The sequence below is a fragment of the Pelobates fuscus genome, chromosome 7 (assembly GCF_036172605.1).
Source record: "Pelobates fuscus isolate aPelFus1 chromosome 7, aPelFus1.pri, whole genome shotgun sequence".
In the NCBI taxonomy this organism is placed as follows: Eukaryota; Metazoa; Chordata; class Amphibia; order Anura; family Pelobatidae; genus Pelobates; species Pelobates fuscus.
Window position 1 is genome coordinate 116,404,053 of NC_086323.1, and position 13,929 is coordinate 116,417,981.

A 13,929-nucleotide genomic window follows, 5' to 3' on the forward strand; every position below is an offset into this window, starting at 1 on the left:
TGTGCTTCTCTGTATGTGTGCAAGGGCTGCATTGTCTGTGTGTGTGTGTGTGTGTAAGGGATGCATTGTGTGTTTGTGTGTGTGTGTAAGGGATGCATTGTGTGTTTGTGTGTGTGTGTAAGGGATGCATTGTGTGTTTCTGTGTGTGTACTGGAAGCATGGTGTGTTTCTGTGTGAGTGTAGGATGCATTGTATGTTTCAGTGTCTGTATGTGAGTAGGGATGCATTGTACGTTTCTGTGTATGTGTAAGAATGCATTGTGTATGTGTGTAGTGTGAAAGAGAGGGTTTTTTGGGTAGGATAGGGGCTGAAATGGGAGCAGCTCTTTCTTTTTATTATATTTATTTTGTTAATATAATTTTTTTTATTTGTTTTGTGTCTTACTCTCCCTTTAGTGTATATCTTATCCCCCCCTCTTTGTATGTCTCCTACATCCTCCAAACCCCTTTGCGTGTCTTACTCCCCCAAGCTCCTTTGTGTCTTACTCTTCCCAGCTCCTTGGTGTGTCTATTTCCCCCCAGACCCATCTGTGTGTCTCCCTCACAAGCAACTATGTGTGTCTCTCTCCTGAGCCTCTTTGTGTGTCTCTGTCTTCCCTACCGGCCCTTCTGTGCTTCTCTTTCACCCCTTCCTCAGCCTTTCTGTGTGTCTTACACTCCCCCTGTCCCTTAATGATTTCTACCTCTTCCCCCGTCCTTTAGTGGTCTCTCCTCCCCCCCCATCTTTCCCTTAGGGCTGTCTCCTCCCCAGTGCCCCTTAGGGCTGTCTCCCCCCCAGTGTCCCTTAGTGCTGCCTTCCCCCCATCCCCCCCAGTGTCCTTATTGCGGTCTCCCTGAGTCCCTGCACCCCAGTGTCCCTTAGTGCTGCCTCCCCCCATTTTCCCTTTCCCTTTTTGTGCCTCCTTCCTCTTTGTAGCGTGGCCGGGCAGCACAGACCACTGTACAGGAGGTTTCAGTCTCACTGAGAAAGCACTTCCTTTCAATCCGGCCTGGTACAGAAAGCTCCTGTACCGTGGTCCGCACCGGCCTGCTACACTGAGTGACAGGTAGGAGGGAACGCTGTGCGCTTCCCTTCTACTGGGTCTCTCAAATCTGGCACCCCCCGGGCCGGTGCGCCCTGGGCAACTGCCTAAGTCGCCTATAGGACGCGCTGGCCCTGCACCATACTAATTTCCAGATCCAATAAGTTTTAGGTAGTTTTTACAAACAAGATAAAGATGTGAAAGAGAATAGGATAGAGCCTAATAAAAGTGTGAAAGATAGAGCGAACACCTGGAACACTGGTGGAAGAAAGATGGTGGGGCTTGAGCATTACATTGGAACACAGCCCAAGCAGAGTCAATATGGTTGGAAAGTATGCTTCCATTTCTTACTCTTTGTCATTGTCCCTTGATTTTCTTTCTCTTGTCCTACCTCTAACTCTTCATTGAAGTGACTTTCACTTTGTTTCAATTCCCCTTTACTCATTTTTTACATACCAGGACAATCCTGGCTCTGAACGCTGAATAATTTTATGAGCGCAACAATCCTGAAACCTTTAGCATTTGTGACATACAATTGCTACTACTAGTAATGAAATAATTGAAAAATGCATCACTTTACATTCTAGGAAAGGTTTCATGAATACTGGTTTCCATTTTGCATTTGGTTTTAATTAAAGCTAAACTACATGAAGCATGTTCATGTGATGTGTATTAAGGTAGATGTGGAATTGGCCTTTATTCACTAACCTCCTAAAATGCACCATTTTTGGGAAGTTTGTGACCGTTGTATGTAGGCTAATTATAATTTAAGTCATAAGGCTAGACATTACTAACCGATCATTATGTTTAATATTGCAAGATTCAGATGAGTACATGTGATTTTGACCTGGTTTTAGAGAGGATATTCCTCCACATTAGACAATAATTATTTTATACTGCATACATTGCCTGTTTTTTTTGTTTTTTTTGTTTTTTGTCTTACCAAGGTCAGAGCATTGAACCACTCTTAAATAGCACGTGCATCCAAATGGGCAAGTTGGAAATATATCAAATGGAGTTAATGTGGGTCGGACTGGGAAGTTTTTCTTAACTGGAAATAATGCATTATTGTCCTCATCGTCATCGTCATCATCATCATCATCTTCCATATCTTTTAGCATGAGGTCAGTTAGCGCCATGTACTTTGGAGGTAGTACAAATGGCTTGGCTGAACACAGAGCCAATAAGTAGAAAAGCACATACTCCTTCATGTTGTCTCAAAACGTATGCCTGTATTTCATAGACAAGAAATATTAGGGAAAATGTTAAAAAAGAAATAAAAATAAAATAAAAATAGTAGATGGTTCTATAGGGGTTTTCTATAGAACCATCCTGCTTCTTGTTACCAAGATGTCCAGTTGTATATCAAAATCATTGAAAACCTTTATCCATGTCTTAGTTTACCTATGATATACCTTCTGTGAGATCATCCATACTATATATATTTTTAGTTTATTATTCAATACTTGAAAGTTACAGAATCTTTCACTACAAGTAGTGGTTATAGTGCTAAATGTCTGTGGACATCATCCTCTGCTTCTGTGTCAGACAAGCCCTGCATTAGCCCAGTAAAATAAAGATTAACCCCTTAAGGACCAAACTTCTGGAATAAAAGGGAATCATGACGTGTCAGACATGTCATGTGTCCTTAAGGGGTTAAAGGACATTGTTCATGGGTGGCTTACAACCAAAGAAACTTAACAAGACGCATCTTAACCTTTGGCGTTGATAAATATGTAAATCTTTAGGATTCACACGTGAGAATTACTCATTTTGAAGCAGTCACCAGATGGGATGAATGGGTATAGCCACATTTTAATTCAGTTTACCTTTTATCATATAAGAATTAGAAAAAATTATATTCTGCACTGCATTTGGACATTAGTGAATAACCGTTTTTGTCTTCAGAGATGGCAGAATTTTCTGTAAGCAGTGGAACCTTGAAGTTTTTATAAACTTAAGTCTCCGTTTAATATCTTTGGATAGAACTTTTCAAATGATTTAATTTTTTGGGATAAACATTTTAAAATAATCAGCATTTAAAATATCACAAAATAAAATATATCAAATCTATATTAAATAATTTAAAAAGTTTATCCAAAAATATTATGTCATGACCTTCGTTATTTGGAGGAATTAGATATCTTATCATGAATGGGTGCTTTTTATTAGTTGCAATGGGGTATATTACTGTTAGTAGAGGTTATTTTATTCCTGTGCTTGGCTAATGTCAAGAGTCATGCTCTATATTAGCTAGACAATTGTATTAGCTAACCGCTTGAACCCATTATGCCAAAACAGCGTATAACAAGATATGCAGCATAAATAACAGTTCAGGCACTCTGGGATAACAGAAATAGCAGCTTTATTTTGGCAAAAGCAGCAGCGTTACAACCCTACTGGGTCTTTATTATGAATATGAATTTGGACGAATTTCGGACATTCGGGTACTTCCGAATGTCCGAAGTGCCAAAGTTTCAAAGCACAGTATTGCCTAAGTACTAATATTCTTACCCAGTGGAAGAAGAAGAATGTTACACTGTATACAATTTTAAATAAAAACTATACAAATGTAGCCAGGATTCAGCTGTAAGCACTTGCAACACTTAAAACAATCAAGTAACACACATTCATATAAAATGTAAGTTACTTGGCCAGTCAATGTAATGACAGGAATGAATAAGTAGATAACTCCCTAATTCCCACGGTATTAGGGAGCTATCTACTAAAAGGATGAAAGACCTAAATTGGTCTTTCAGCCAAATTTACTAATACTAAGTAAATATTACTTAGTATTAGTAAATTATGCCCCTACTCGCTATACCGCGAGTAGGGGCATGTCTTTAAAAAAAACAAAAAAAACGCCCCCCTCCTAACCTGAAGGGGGGACCTATTGCCCCCCAACCTCCCCCGGCCCCCACCCCTGAATGGCGGGTGGGGGCCCTAAAGTAAAATAAGGGGGGGGGACCTGTTGTCCTCCCCCTGGCCCCCACCCATAAGCGGTGGGTGGGGGCCCTAAAGTAAAGTAATGGGGGGGACCTATTGTCCTCCCCCCCCCGGTCCCCATCCCTGAGCGGCTGGTGGGGGCCCTAAATCAGAATAGGGGGTGACCTAATGTCCTCCCCCCTGGCCCCTACCCCTGAGCGGCGGGTGGGGGCCCTAAATAAGAATAGGGGGGGACCTAATGTCCTCCCCCCTGGCTCCCACCCCTAAGCGGTGGGTGGGAGCCCTAAATACTAATTAGGGGGGGATCTAATGTCCTCCCCCCTGGCCCCCACCTTTGAGCGTCGGGTGGGGGCCCTAAATAAAAAAAAATAACCCCCCCTCCCCCAGGTGACTAGGGGTCCCCAAACCCCTAGTCACCCCCCTCCCCCCAAAAATTACCCCTACCTACCCCCCCTCACCCTAAAAATAATGAGGGGGGACCATTTAACCAAGTACCTGTAAAAAAAAAGAAACTTACCATTTGATGTTTTCTTTCTTCTAAAATCTTCTTTTTTCAGCCCCAAAAAAGGTCAAGGCTGCTCACTGTTTACTAGACATGCCCCTACTCGCGGTATAGCGAGTAGGGGCAAAATTTACTAATGCTAAGTAATTTTTACTTAGTATTAGTAAATTTGGCTGAAAGACCATTTTAGCTCTTTCAGCCTTTTGGGAGATAACTCCCTAATACCGTGCCGAAGTTGCCAAATTTCGAAGTGCCGAAGTTCCGAAATGATGAATTGCTGATGTCCCGAATTTCGGAATGCCGAACCGAAACAAAAATTTTCCCCATGCACATGCCTAGTCTTTATCAGCTTCTTAAAGACCCAGTAGGGTCGAAACGTTGCTGCTTTTGCCCCAATAAAGCTGCTACTTTTGCCCCAATAAAGCTGCTACTTCTGTTATCCCAGAGTGCCTAAACCGTTATTTAATCTGCATATTTTGGAAGGGAGGCCTGGCCAGCCCTGGCTTCAGAGCGCCTGGGTTATTTGGTGAGTGTGGTATCCAGTACATCTCTAAAACAGCATATAACAAACATGTGTATTTTATTTTTTTTTAAATCTTTTTATTAAGGTGTTTTCATGTTGTAAAAAGCATTTAGTTGGTAAACAGTGTGAAACTCGCAGGTTTCTGTTATTTGCCGGAGCATATTATACATTGAGATATGCAAAACTCTGCGCAATCTTCAATAGGGAGACTCGCAGGTCTCTTAGCAAGGTAAATATAATGTTTACACGTTGTAGATAGCGTAGGTGCACAACAGTGCGAAACGGTGGTATCATACAGAATAATACGTATGGAGCAATCAGAAGGCATCACGTAACAAGATTATGTGTAAAGGACAAACATAGTTTGTATCGAGACATGCTGTTCTCAACGATCTATGATGTGAGTCACACAACAATGCGCTACCTGAACGTTTGGGCGGGATGTCAAAGCAATAACGAGAAAGGCGTCTCGCAGGCCCCTGTTGAGTTCAGACTCGCAGGTCCGCATTGGTGTCGCCAGGTATACCCTAGCGCGCAGGAGTGGTGGGATTACTTGGGTCGTGTTTCGTAGTTAGCGTCACAGTCCTCAGGTATTCACCTGTTCGTATAAGCATATGATTTTGGGGCAAAATCTCCCTCTAAGCTATAAACATGTGTATTCTGTGTAGAATTGTTTATGTCAAGACTTTGAATCTATTGCTGTTTGGGAACCACACGCTGTATATTCCTCTTGATTTTTTTTATTAGATATTGAAGAGTTAAAGTAACCTTTTTTCAAGTAAAACACATGGTTTGAATTTTTTGGTATCTGAGTTCTTCCAATACTGCAAATTGAATTACAGAGTTTTGGCACAATATTTATCGTGTAGTTAGCTGTACTTTTTCTCGGACACCATGTATACTGGTTAGAGCAGTCAAAACAACTGATCACATCATACCATGAAGCATTCCCCTTCAGAGACTTGGGGTCTGTTTTTGTTCTAAGAGGTATGGGAGAATGATTTTTCAGATAAACAACCTCTGGACACAGACATTTTTCTGCATATAGACATTCAAAATGTCTGTTACATTTTAACACTAAAAAAAAATCATTTATACCTTGATTTATGGAAATATTGTTTCTGGTACATTCCACACGAACATTTCATTCTGGCTGTGAATTAAATTCACAGGCTGGGTACTACTGTAAGAGAACATTACTTTTATTCATCAACATACAACTAAAATTGAAACATGAGCATTGTAATTTCCATCTTAGAAGATCCAGCTCTTGTTTGAAGTCGATTAGCATCCTAGTATTCGGAACTACTCCCACAAAGATATTACAGACACCCCTCACTTACCGACCGGGTTTCTTTCCTACGACCCGGTCGTAGAACGAATTGGTTGGTAAGTGATTAGTAAAGGGATTCCCTGCTTTGCAGTGTTCTTCTATGATCGGGGAAATGTCCCTGAACATAGACGAAAGCAACAGAGCAGGGAATCCCTCTAAGCTATGTTCGGGGAAATTTCCCCGAACATAGATTAAGGTATTCCCCGCTCTGATGCGTATGTCTGTGTTTAGGGACATTTCCCCAAACATAGACGAATGCACAAGAGCAGGGAATCCCTCTAATCTATGCTCGGGGGAAATATCCCAGAACATAGAAGAACACAGCAGAGTAGGGAATTCCTCTAATTCCCACGACGGCTCGCAGTTACCACCTCGCAAGAGAGCTGGTGGTAAGTGCAAGCTGTCGCAAAACGAGACCACCTGTACTCCAATTTAACTGGTTCATCTCCAGATGACTGCTGTTTTGGGACTTCATTGCTATTACAAGGCCAAATTTAGACTATGTACTCTAGAAAATCAAAACTTTACTATTTTCATGTCTTATTCACAGCAGGGCCTATTTAAAATTACCCCCAAAGAAGCATCCATTTTTAAAAGCCAACACTCCTGTGGTTTTCACAGGGGATATTTTGACTTTTTCAGTAAAACATATGCATCCTTTCCATCATACTACATACTTCATATCCATTTCTCTAACTGTCAATCTACAAAATCCAAATGCAACATCGCTATGTAGCTAATTTTTATTTTTTACTCTAATGTACCAGTTACCTTAATTTACCTGATTTTCCTACTTTAAACCCTAAAACTAGCAATCAGCCAGTCATTCATAGGGTGATAATGTCCAGTCATGCAGGAATATTAACTTTTACAATAAAAGTGGAAGCAGCATGAATACAAAATCTTCAAAATTTAATACAAATCTGCTAACCATATATCTAGGACATTGCATTAAATTTTTAGGACACTCATTTATGAGCAAATACAGAGCAGTTTTGCTTAGCTGTTGGAGCTAACCATATTTGTATTTTTGTTTGACGTCCTGTAAAGAAAGGAATGTTTACTCTGATATGAAGTGCATAGCTTTTGAAATAACTTAAAGCAGCACTTTCACCCTCCTGAAAAATTAGTATGTCATAAAGATAGAATCTTTATTGATTCAATGAAATTCCAACCCAGTCAAGAGATCAATTGAGACAAAGTAGGGACTAATTTGCCTCTGTAAATTTCCTCCACCTGACATTTCTAGACACTGGGCAGAGCTACGGCCCTGTTTATGGTGGATCCCACGGTCTCGAAGGGTTTCCTCCATAGACGTCAATACAGTGCAGAGTACTGTAGTGACGTCGGCTCCTGTCGCACCCACGAGGGACAGGTTTAGGTAAGTAGAACTCACCTTTCTCTGTCCCTTCACCCAGCCACTAGACCCCCAGCAGCAATGTCACAGTGAGGGGGTCTGCTAATTCTGCAAAACCCCCAGAAGGTGACAATGCCGCTTTAAGAATTGTTTCTTTAAAGAACTTGATTTACTAAGGTGTGAAATTTTATTTGTGAATATACTTGAAAAGTCTTAATATTTGGCAGGCTGTTTCGCCACATTCTCATTTAATGTCTGTGACTTTGTAGAAATGTTATGATGACATAATGCAATTTTAGCCAATAATGACAGAGCCATATATAACAGAATAATAATGCAAGTTATAGATACAATTATGTGCTGGATTCAGAATAGCCATCTCAAACATGATTCTTCTATAAGGAAAAAAAATTATCCTGGGATAAATGAAAACCTTTCTGTCCACATTCTTTGGTTAAAACAGGGTTCACCAAACTCTGGCCCTCCAGATGTTGTTGAACTACAACTTCCGTGAGTCTCTGGATATTTCATTAAAAAAAATCATCATCAGTTGTAGCTCAGCAACAGCTGGAGGGCCAGAGTTTGCAGAAGCCTTGGTTAAAGAATTGATGGAAATCTTGGCCTACTAGATGATACTTGATATCTCTGCTGATCGTGTGACCACATACATTTGTTTTAACATGGACGTGTTTATAATCTAATGCTGAGCTTTAAAATCAAGGCAGCTAACAATGTATCACATTCAAAGTCTGTAGCTGAACTCGATAAGAACCTAATAATTTTGATTTCATATGGAGTTCAGTTCATTGAAATAATGGCATGTTTCATTCACCAGCTATTTGGAACCTGAAGAGTAGAGCTCAGATGAACCACAATGCTATCAAATCACCTATAGGGAACAGTGGTGTATTCTGGTTTTGTGCTGCGCTAGGCATGACAAAACTCAGGCACCCCCCCTTTGCCTAACAGACACACGCCTTCTCTGATGCATACACTGACAGATACGCAGTCATTGTCACACACACTGTTTAACCAACACACACTTTCACTGAAACATACACACTCACTCACATTCACCGACAGACACACTAACTGACACACACATTCACTGACAGATACACATACACAGACACACACTCACTCAATGTCAGACACACACACCCTAAATGACAGACACTTAATGACAAACACACATACACACTCACTGACAGACACATATACACTCAGTGTCAAAGACACACATTCACTAACAAACATAAACATTGACTGACAGAAACACTCTCAGTGACACATGCATACACACACTGACAGACATACACATTCACTAACAGACTTACACACTCTCACTGATGCACACTTTTTGACAGACACACACAATCTCACTAACAGACACAGACAAACACACTCACACTAACACTCTCATTAACAGACACACACACTCACTGACACACACTAACACACTAACCAACACACAGTCTCACTGACACACTCACACACAGACACTCTCACTAACAGACACACACACATACACTCTCATTATCAAAAACACACTGACACACACACTAACACACTCACAATTTTTTTAAAAAAAATTATTATTTGCCTACATTTTGGTGGCAGTCCAAAAGGGCTGCTGCTGGCTGGGCTGGCAGGCACGCGGGCAGGTGGTCGGTTGGGCAGACAGACTCATAGTGGAGGCGGCGAGGGAGCAGTGATCCTCCTGTTCAGATCCCTCGTGTGGCTCTTTGTGATGCCAGAGTGACGTCATATTCCAGCTCTGGCATCACTACGGTGTGTGCGCGCTAGCTGAGCAGGGAAGAGCTCAGAGTGCTCCTTCGCCGCCCGCCTCCCACATCAGCCCATGCCAGCCTCAGGGGGACCCAGAGGTGGCCACCCGGCCATCTCCTGAGCCACCCAGGACAAGAGGCTGGCAGGGCATTTGGGGGCGGCTTTTTTTGCTGTCCCTCTGACAGTGCCGCCCAAGGCAAATGTCTGTTCAGCCTTGCAAATGCCTTGCCACCGCTGATACTGAATAGTGACTATGGATAAGCATGTTAATATGAATTGGCATGCAACTAGTACATGCTTATTGCTTTATATTTGCAGGATTACCAGTTTAAAGTTTGCAGTAGCAGTAACATTATATAACTAAAATGACAAATTGATAATAGTTAGCTGGGTAAAAATTATGCTGCTGCTTCATTAAAATAATCTATTAATCTATTTTATAAAGAATGCCTTCCCTATAATGAATGCTAAAGAAATAAAAACATGTATGGTATTATATTAAGATAGATGGGGAAGGATTGAGACAAGCTGGAAAAAAGCAACCTGCATTATATTTCATATTAGAATTACTGACTTAATTAGTAAAATATATGGTGGCCAAGATTCTTTTTAAAGTTATGTTATTGTTCAGTAGAGTGATTTTAGTGTTCCTATGTCAGAACTACTGTGGCTGGAAACAGAGTGTTCCTTTATCCTATTCCAGGAAAGGGACTAGGCCTATATCCAAAACATAGTTTGGATACCTCTATCATGAAAGCTCCAACCTTACCCAGTGTGCAGCAAACCTAGGCATCCATCATGGCCAAGATATTACAGACACATGCCAGGGTTTCCAGGGGACCTTTATTTTACCAGATCTATTTAGTGGAACTTGATCAAAATCCCAGAGGCATAAAATGTGTTTTGTTTTTTTCACTAAAGCTATTTATTCCAAAAAGGCATGTCCAGAAGAAAAGTTCCCATCTATCTCAAAATAGGTACATACATACAAATTTTCACAGGAAATGAGCTAAGCCCACGGGGCCAGTAATCAGTTATACCTGTATCAGCAGAGGTAAATTTTAATGGGTTTAAAAGGCATATGCAGATTCATATGTATCATGTGCTTTTTGTCTAATTAGCTGTATTTTTTTTTTTTGCATTCTCACTTTAATATTGTATGTGCAAAAATAAATAAAGTCATGTTTTGCAGAATTTTGCATCTCAATCATGCCGCCCTCTAATAGTTTGCAGATAAACAGACAGCTTGACAGGTTTATAAGCGTAAGTTATCTGATGTGTTCACTAATGATTATAAAATTTTTAATCTCTGCAATTTAAATGACTACAGGCCAGTCTCCACTTTAATCCTATCAGTGCCTCCAGGTACATTATAGTGTTAGTGATACAAACACTATAAAGTTCCATTGAGCCGCCTTCCCCCCCGCAGGTACATTAGGCTTTCTCCATATAAAAGCATTGAATCAGTACTTTCCTGTAGTGTTTTGCAAGACTCTGGACGTCCTTATGCACGGTATGAGAACGTCCAGCATAGTTTCTTGGACAGCAGGAAGCACCTCTAGTGAGTCTCCCGATTGGCCAAACTATGTATAAATTGTATTAAAAAGGAATGGAAAACTTCCAGTCTGGAGTGCCTCTTTAAGGGTATCAGCAAATTTTCATTTTGATTTTCACAAAATGTATAAATTTGACTTTATAGCGACAACAGTTTTAAATCTAAGTGATAAATACTGGATTCTAAGAACAAACTTAATGTGAGACAGATAAAAGTTCATTTTAGTTCTAAATTTGAAGCTTAAAACTATTTATTATATACCTAAGTTTTTATAATGTTCATTTCATATATCGGTGCATACCTTTAGACTGCAATCTAAAGTTTTTAAGCCACTTTCCTCATTCATTTCCCTATTTACTCTAGTGTTTTTTACATCTAGTTAAAACGTCTTGTGGTTTATCAAGCTGACCAAATATCAAAATTTTTAGACAGTAGTGTAAGTACTGAAGGCGCCACATATGTGTTTTCAAAATCCACAAACTCTTAAGGAATGACTCATTGTATCCCGAATTTACCACCACTGGTTTTAAATACAGACCACAAACACACCGCACAAATCATTCAGATGTGTAACTTATAAGTACTACAACAGATGCAAAATGAATAGTTTGTGATTTTACTTAAGGCTTTGCATGTCCCACTGGGTTAGACAATGCAAGCCTTCTGTTACTGTGCTTTCCATAAAATATCTGGATGGTAGTAATGTGCGTATCTAGCCAAAACTCATATAAATATATATATATTAGATTACTGGTTGTTGTAAATTTAGAGTTGTATTTTTAACTCTGCTAAAATAAATTACGTGAGCCTACTGAATCTAATGACATTTTTAGTTTTTTAAACAAACAGATTATGTCAACATATGTTAACATTCATAGAACTCTTGTTAAATTTATGTACACAAATCAATGCTTTTATGGTCTTATAGGTTAAAATTCTGGTCCATATTAAAATAGGGTGCTGTTTGAGGACTATTGGTACAACTATTCGATAGCATATATTAGGCAGTACCCTATAGTCTTCTGCTACCTAGCGGTATCCTATAGTATCCTTGACCCTCTTCAGTCTGGCTTCCGCCCTCTCCACTCTACTGAGACCGCTCTTATCAAAGTGACTAATGACCTAATCTCCGCTAAATCCAAAGGTCACTACTCCATATTAATTCTCCTTGACCTCTCTGCTGCCTTTGACACAGTTGATCATGCTCTCCTCCTTCAAACTCTTCAATCACTCGGTCTCTGTGACTCTGTCCTCTCTTGGTTTTCCTCCTATCTCTCCCAACGCTCATTTAGTGTCTCCTTTTCCAAGGATACCTCCTCCCCTCGCCCTGTCTCGGTTGGAGTTCCCCAAGGCTCTGTCCTTGGTCCCCTTCTATTTTCTCTTTATACTGCCTCTCTTGGAAAACTTATTGCCTCTTTTAGATTCAACTACCACCTGTACGCTGATGACACTCAGATATACCTCTCCTCACCGGACCTCTCCCCGGCCGTCCTGCAACGTGTCACTGCTTGCCTCTCTTCCATCTCTGACTGGATGTCGTCACGCTTTCTCAAACTTAACCTCTCTAAAACTGAACTCTTTGTCTTTCCTCCTCCTAATACTGATCCTCCTCTCTCACTCTCCCTTCAAGTCAGTGATATCCACATAAGTCCATACCTACAAGCGCGCTGTCTTGGCGTCATACTTGACTCTGGTCTCACCTTTGAGTCTCACATCCAGTTTGTTGCCAAGTCCTGTAGGTTCCAACTCAAAAACATAGCCCGCATCCGCCCCTTTCTTACGCAAGATGCTACCAAGGAGCTTGTCCATGCTCTAGTAATTTCCCGCATGGATTACTGTAACCCTCTCCTGATTGGTCTCCCCAAAAGCCGTACTGCCCCGCTACAGTCTGTAATGAATGCTGCAGCTAGACTGATTTTCCTATCCAGTCGGTCCTCTCACACCTCGCCCCTCTGCCAGTCCTTACATTGGCTCCCTGTATCCTATAGGAGTCAATTCAAAGTGCTAACCCATACAATTAAAGCACTGAACAATTCCAGCCCCTCTTATATCTCTTCACTGATCCAGAGGTATGCCCCTCCTCGTACCCTCCGCTCTGCCCGCGACCACCTCCTGACCGCTGATCGCACCCGTACGGCCAACTCACGCTTGCAGGACCTCTCACGGGCGGCTCCTCTCCTATGGAATAACTTGGCTTCTGCCATCAGACTCTCCCCTAGTCTTCAATCATTTAAGAAGGGCCTTAAAACCCATCTCTTCAGGAAAGCGTATGGCCTCCCAGAGTAATCTCTCCCTTACATACCTGTCTCTTGCTCTCCTATGGGATAGTGCTTTGCTCTCTCCTCCAGCTCTGCTTCACTCCTACTTGATATTTCCTATCCTAATGTTTCTAATATCCCACCTCCTATAGACTGTAAGCTCATTTGAGCAGGGTCCTCTTCAACCTATTATTCCTGCAAGTTTTCTTGTAATTGTCTTATTTATTGTTACATCCCCCCCCTCTCAAAATATTGTAAAGCGCTACGGAATCTGTTGGCGCTATATAAATGGCAATAATAATAATAATAATAATAATAATAATAATAATATCCTGCTACCAGGCGGTATCCTATAGTATTCTGCTACCTAGCCGTACTCTGTAGTATTTTGCTACCTAGTGGTACCCTATAGTCTTCTTCTACCTAGCGGTTCCCTATAGTCTTCTGCTGCCTAGCAGTACCCTATAGTCTTCTGCTGCCTAGCGGTACCCTATAGTCTTCTGCTGCCTAACGGTACCCTATAGTCTTCTGCTGCCTAGCGGTACCCTGTAGTATTTTACTACCTAGCAGTATCCTATAGTATTTTACTATCTAGCAGTATCCTATAGTATTCTACTACCTAATGTTACCCTATAGTAACAATACT

At 41.0% G+C, this 13,929-nt stretch overlaps 2 protein-coding genes across 5 annotated transcripts in view; one reads left to right on the forward strand and one right to left on the reverse strand.

Annotated features, from left to right (window-relative positions):
* Positions 1–13,929, forward strand: part of CENPP (centromere protein P) — a 348,698-nt gene that overhangs the window by 193,984 nt on the left and 140,785 nt on the right. The window lies entirely within an intron of this gene.
* Positions 1–13,929, reverse strand: part of ASPN (asporin) — a 34,472-nt gene that overhangs the window by 10,911 nt on the left and 9,632 nt on the right. The window contains exon 2 of the mRNA XM_063426479.1: positions 1,965–2,251. Coding sequence (XP_063282549.1) covers positions 1,965–2,232 — 268 coding nt within the window. The 5' untranslated portion in view covers positions 2,233–2,251. The remainder of the gene's footprint in view (positions 1–1,964; positions 2,252–13,929) is intronic.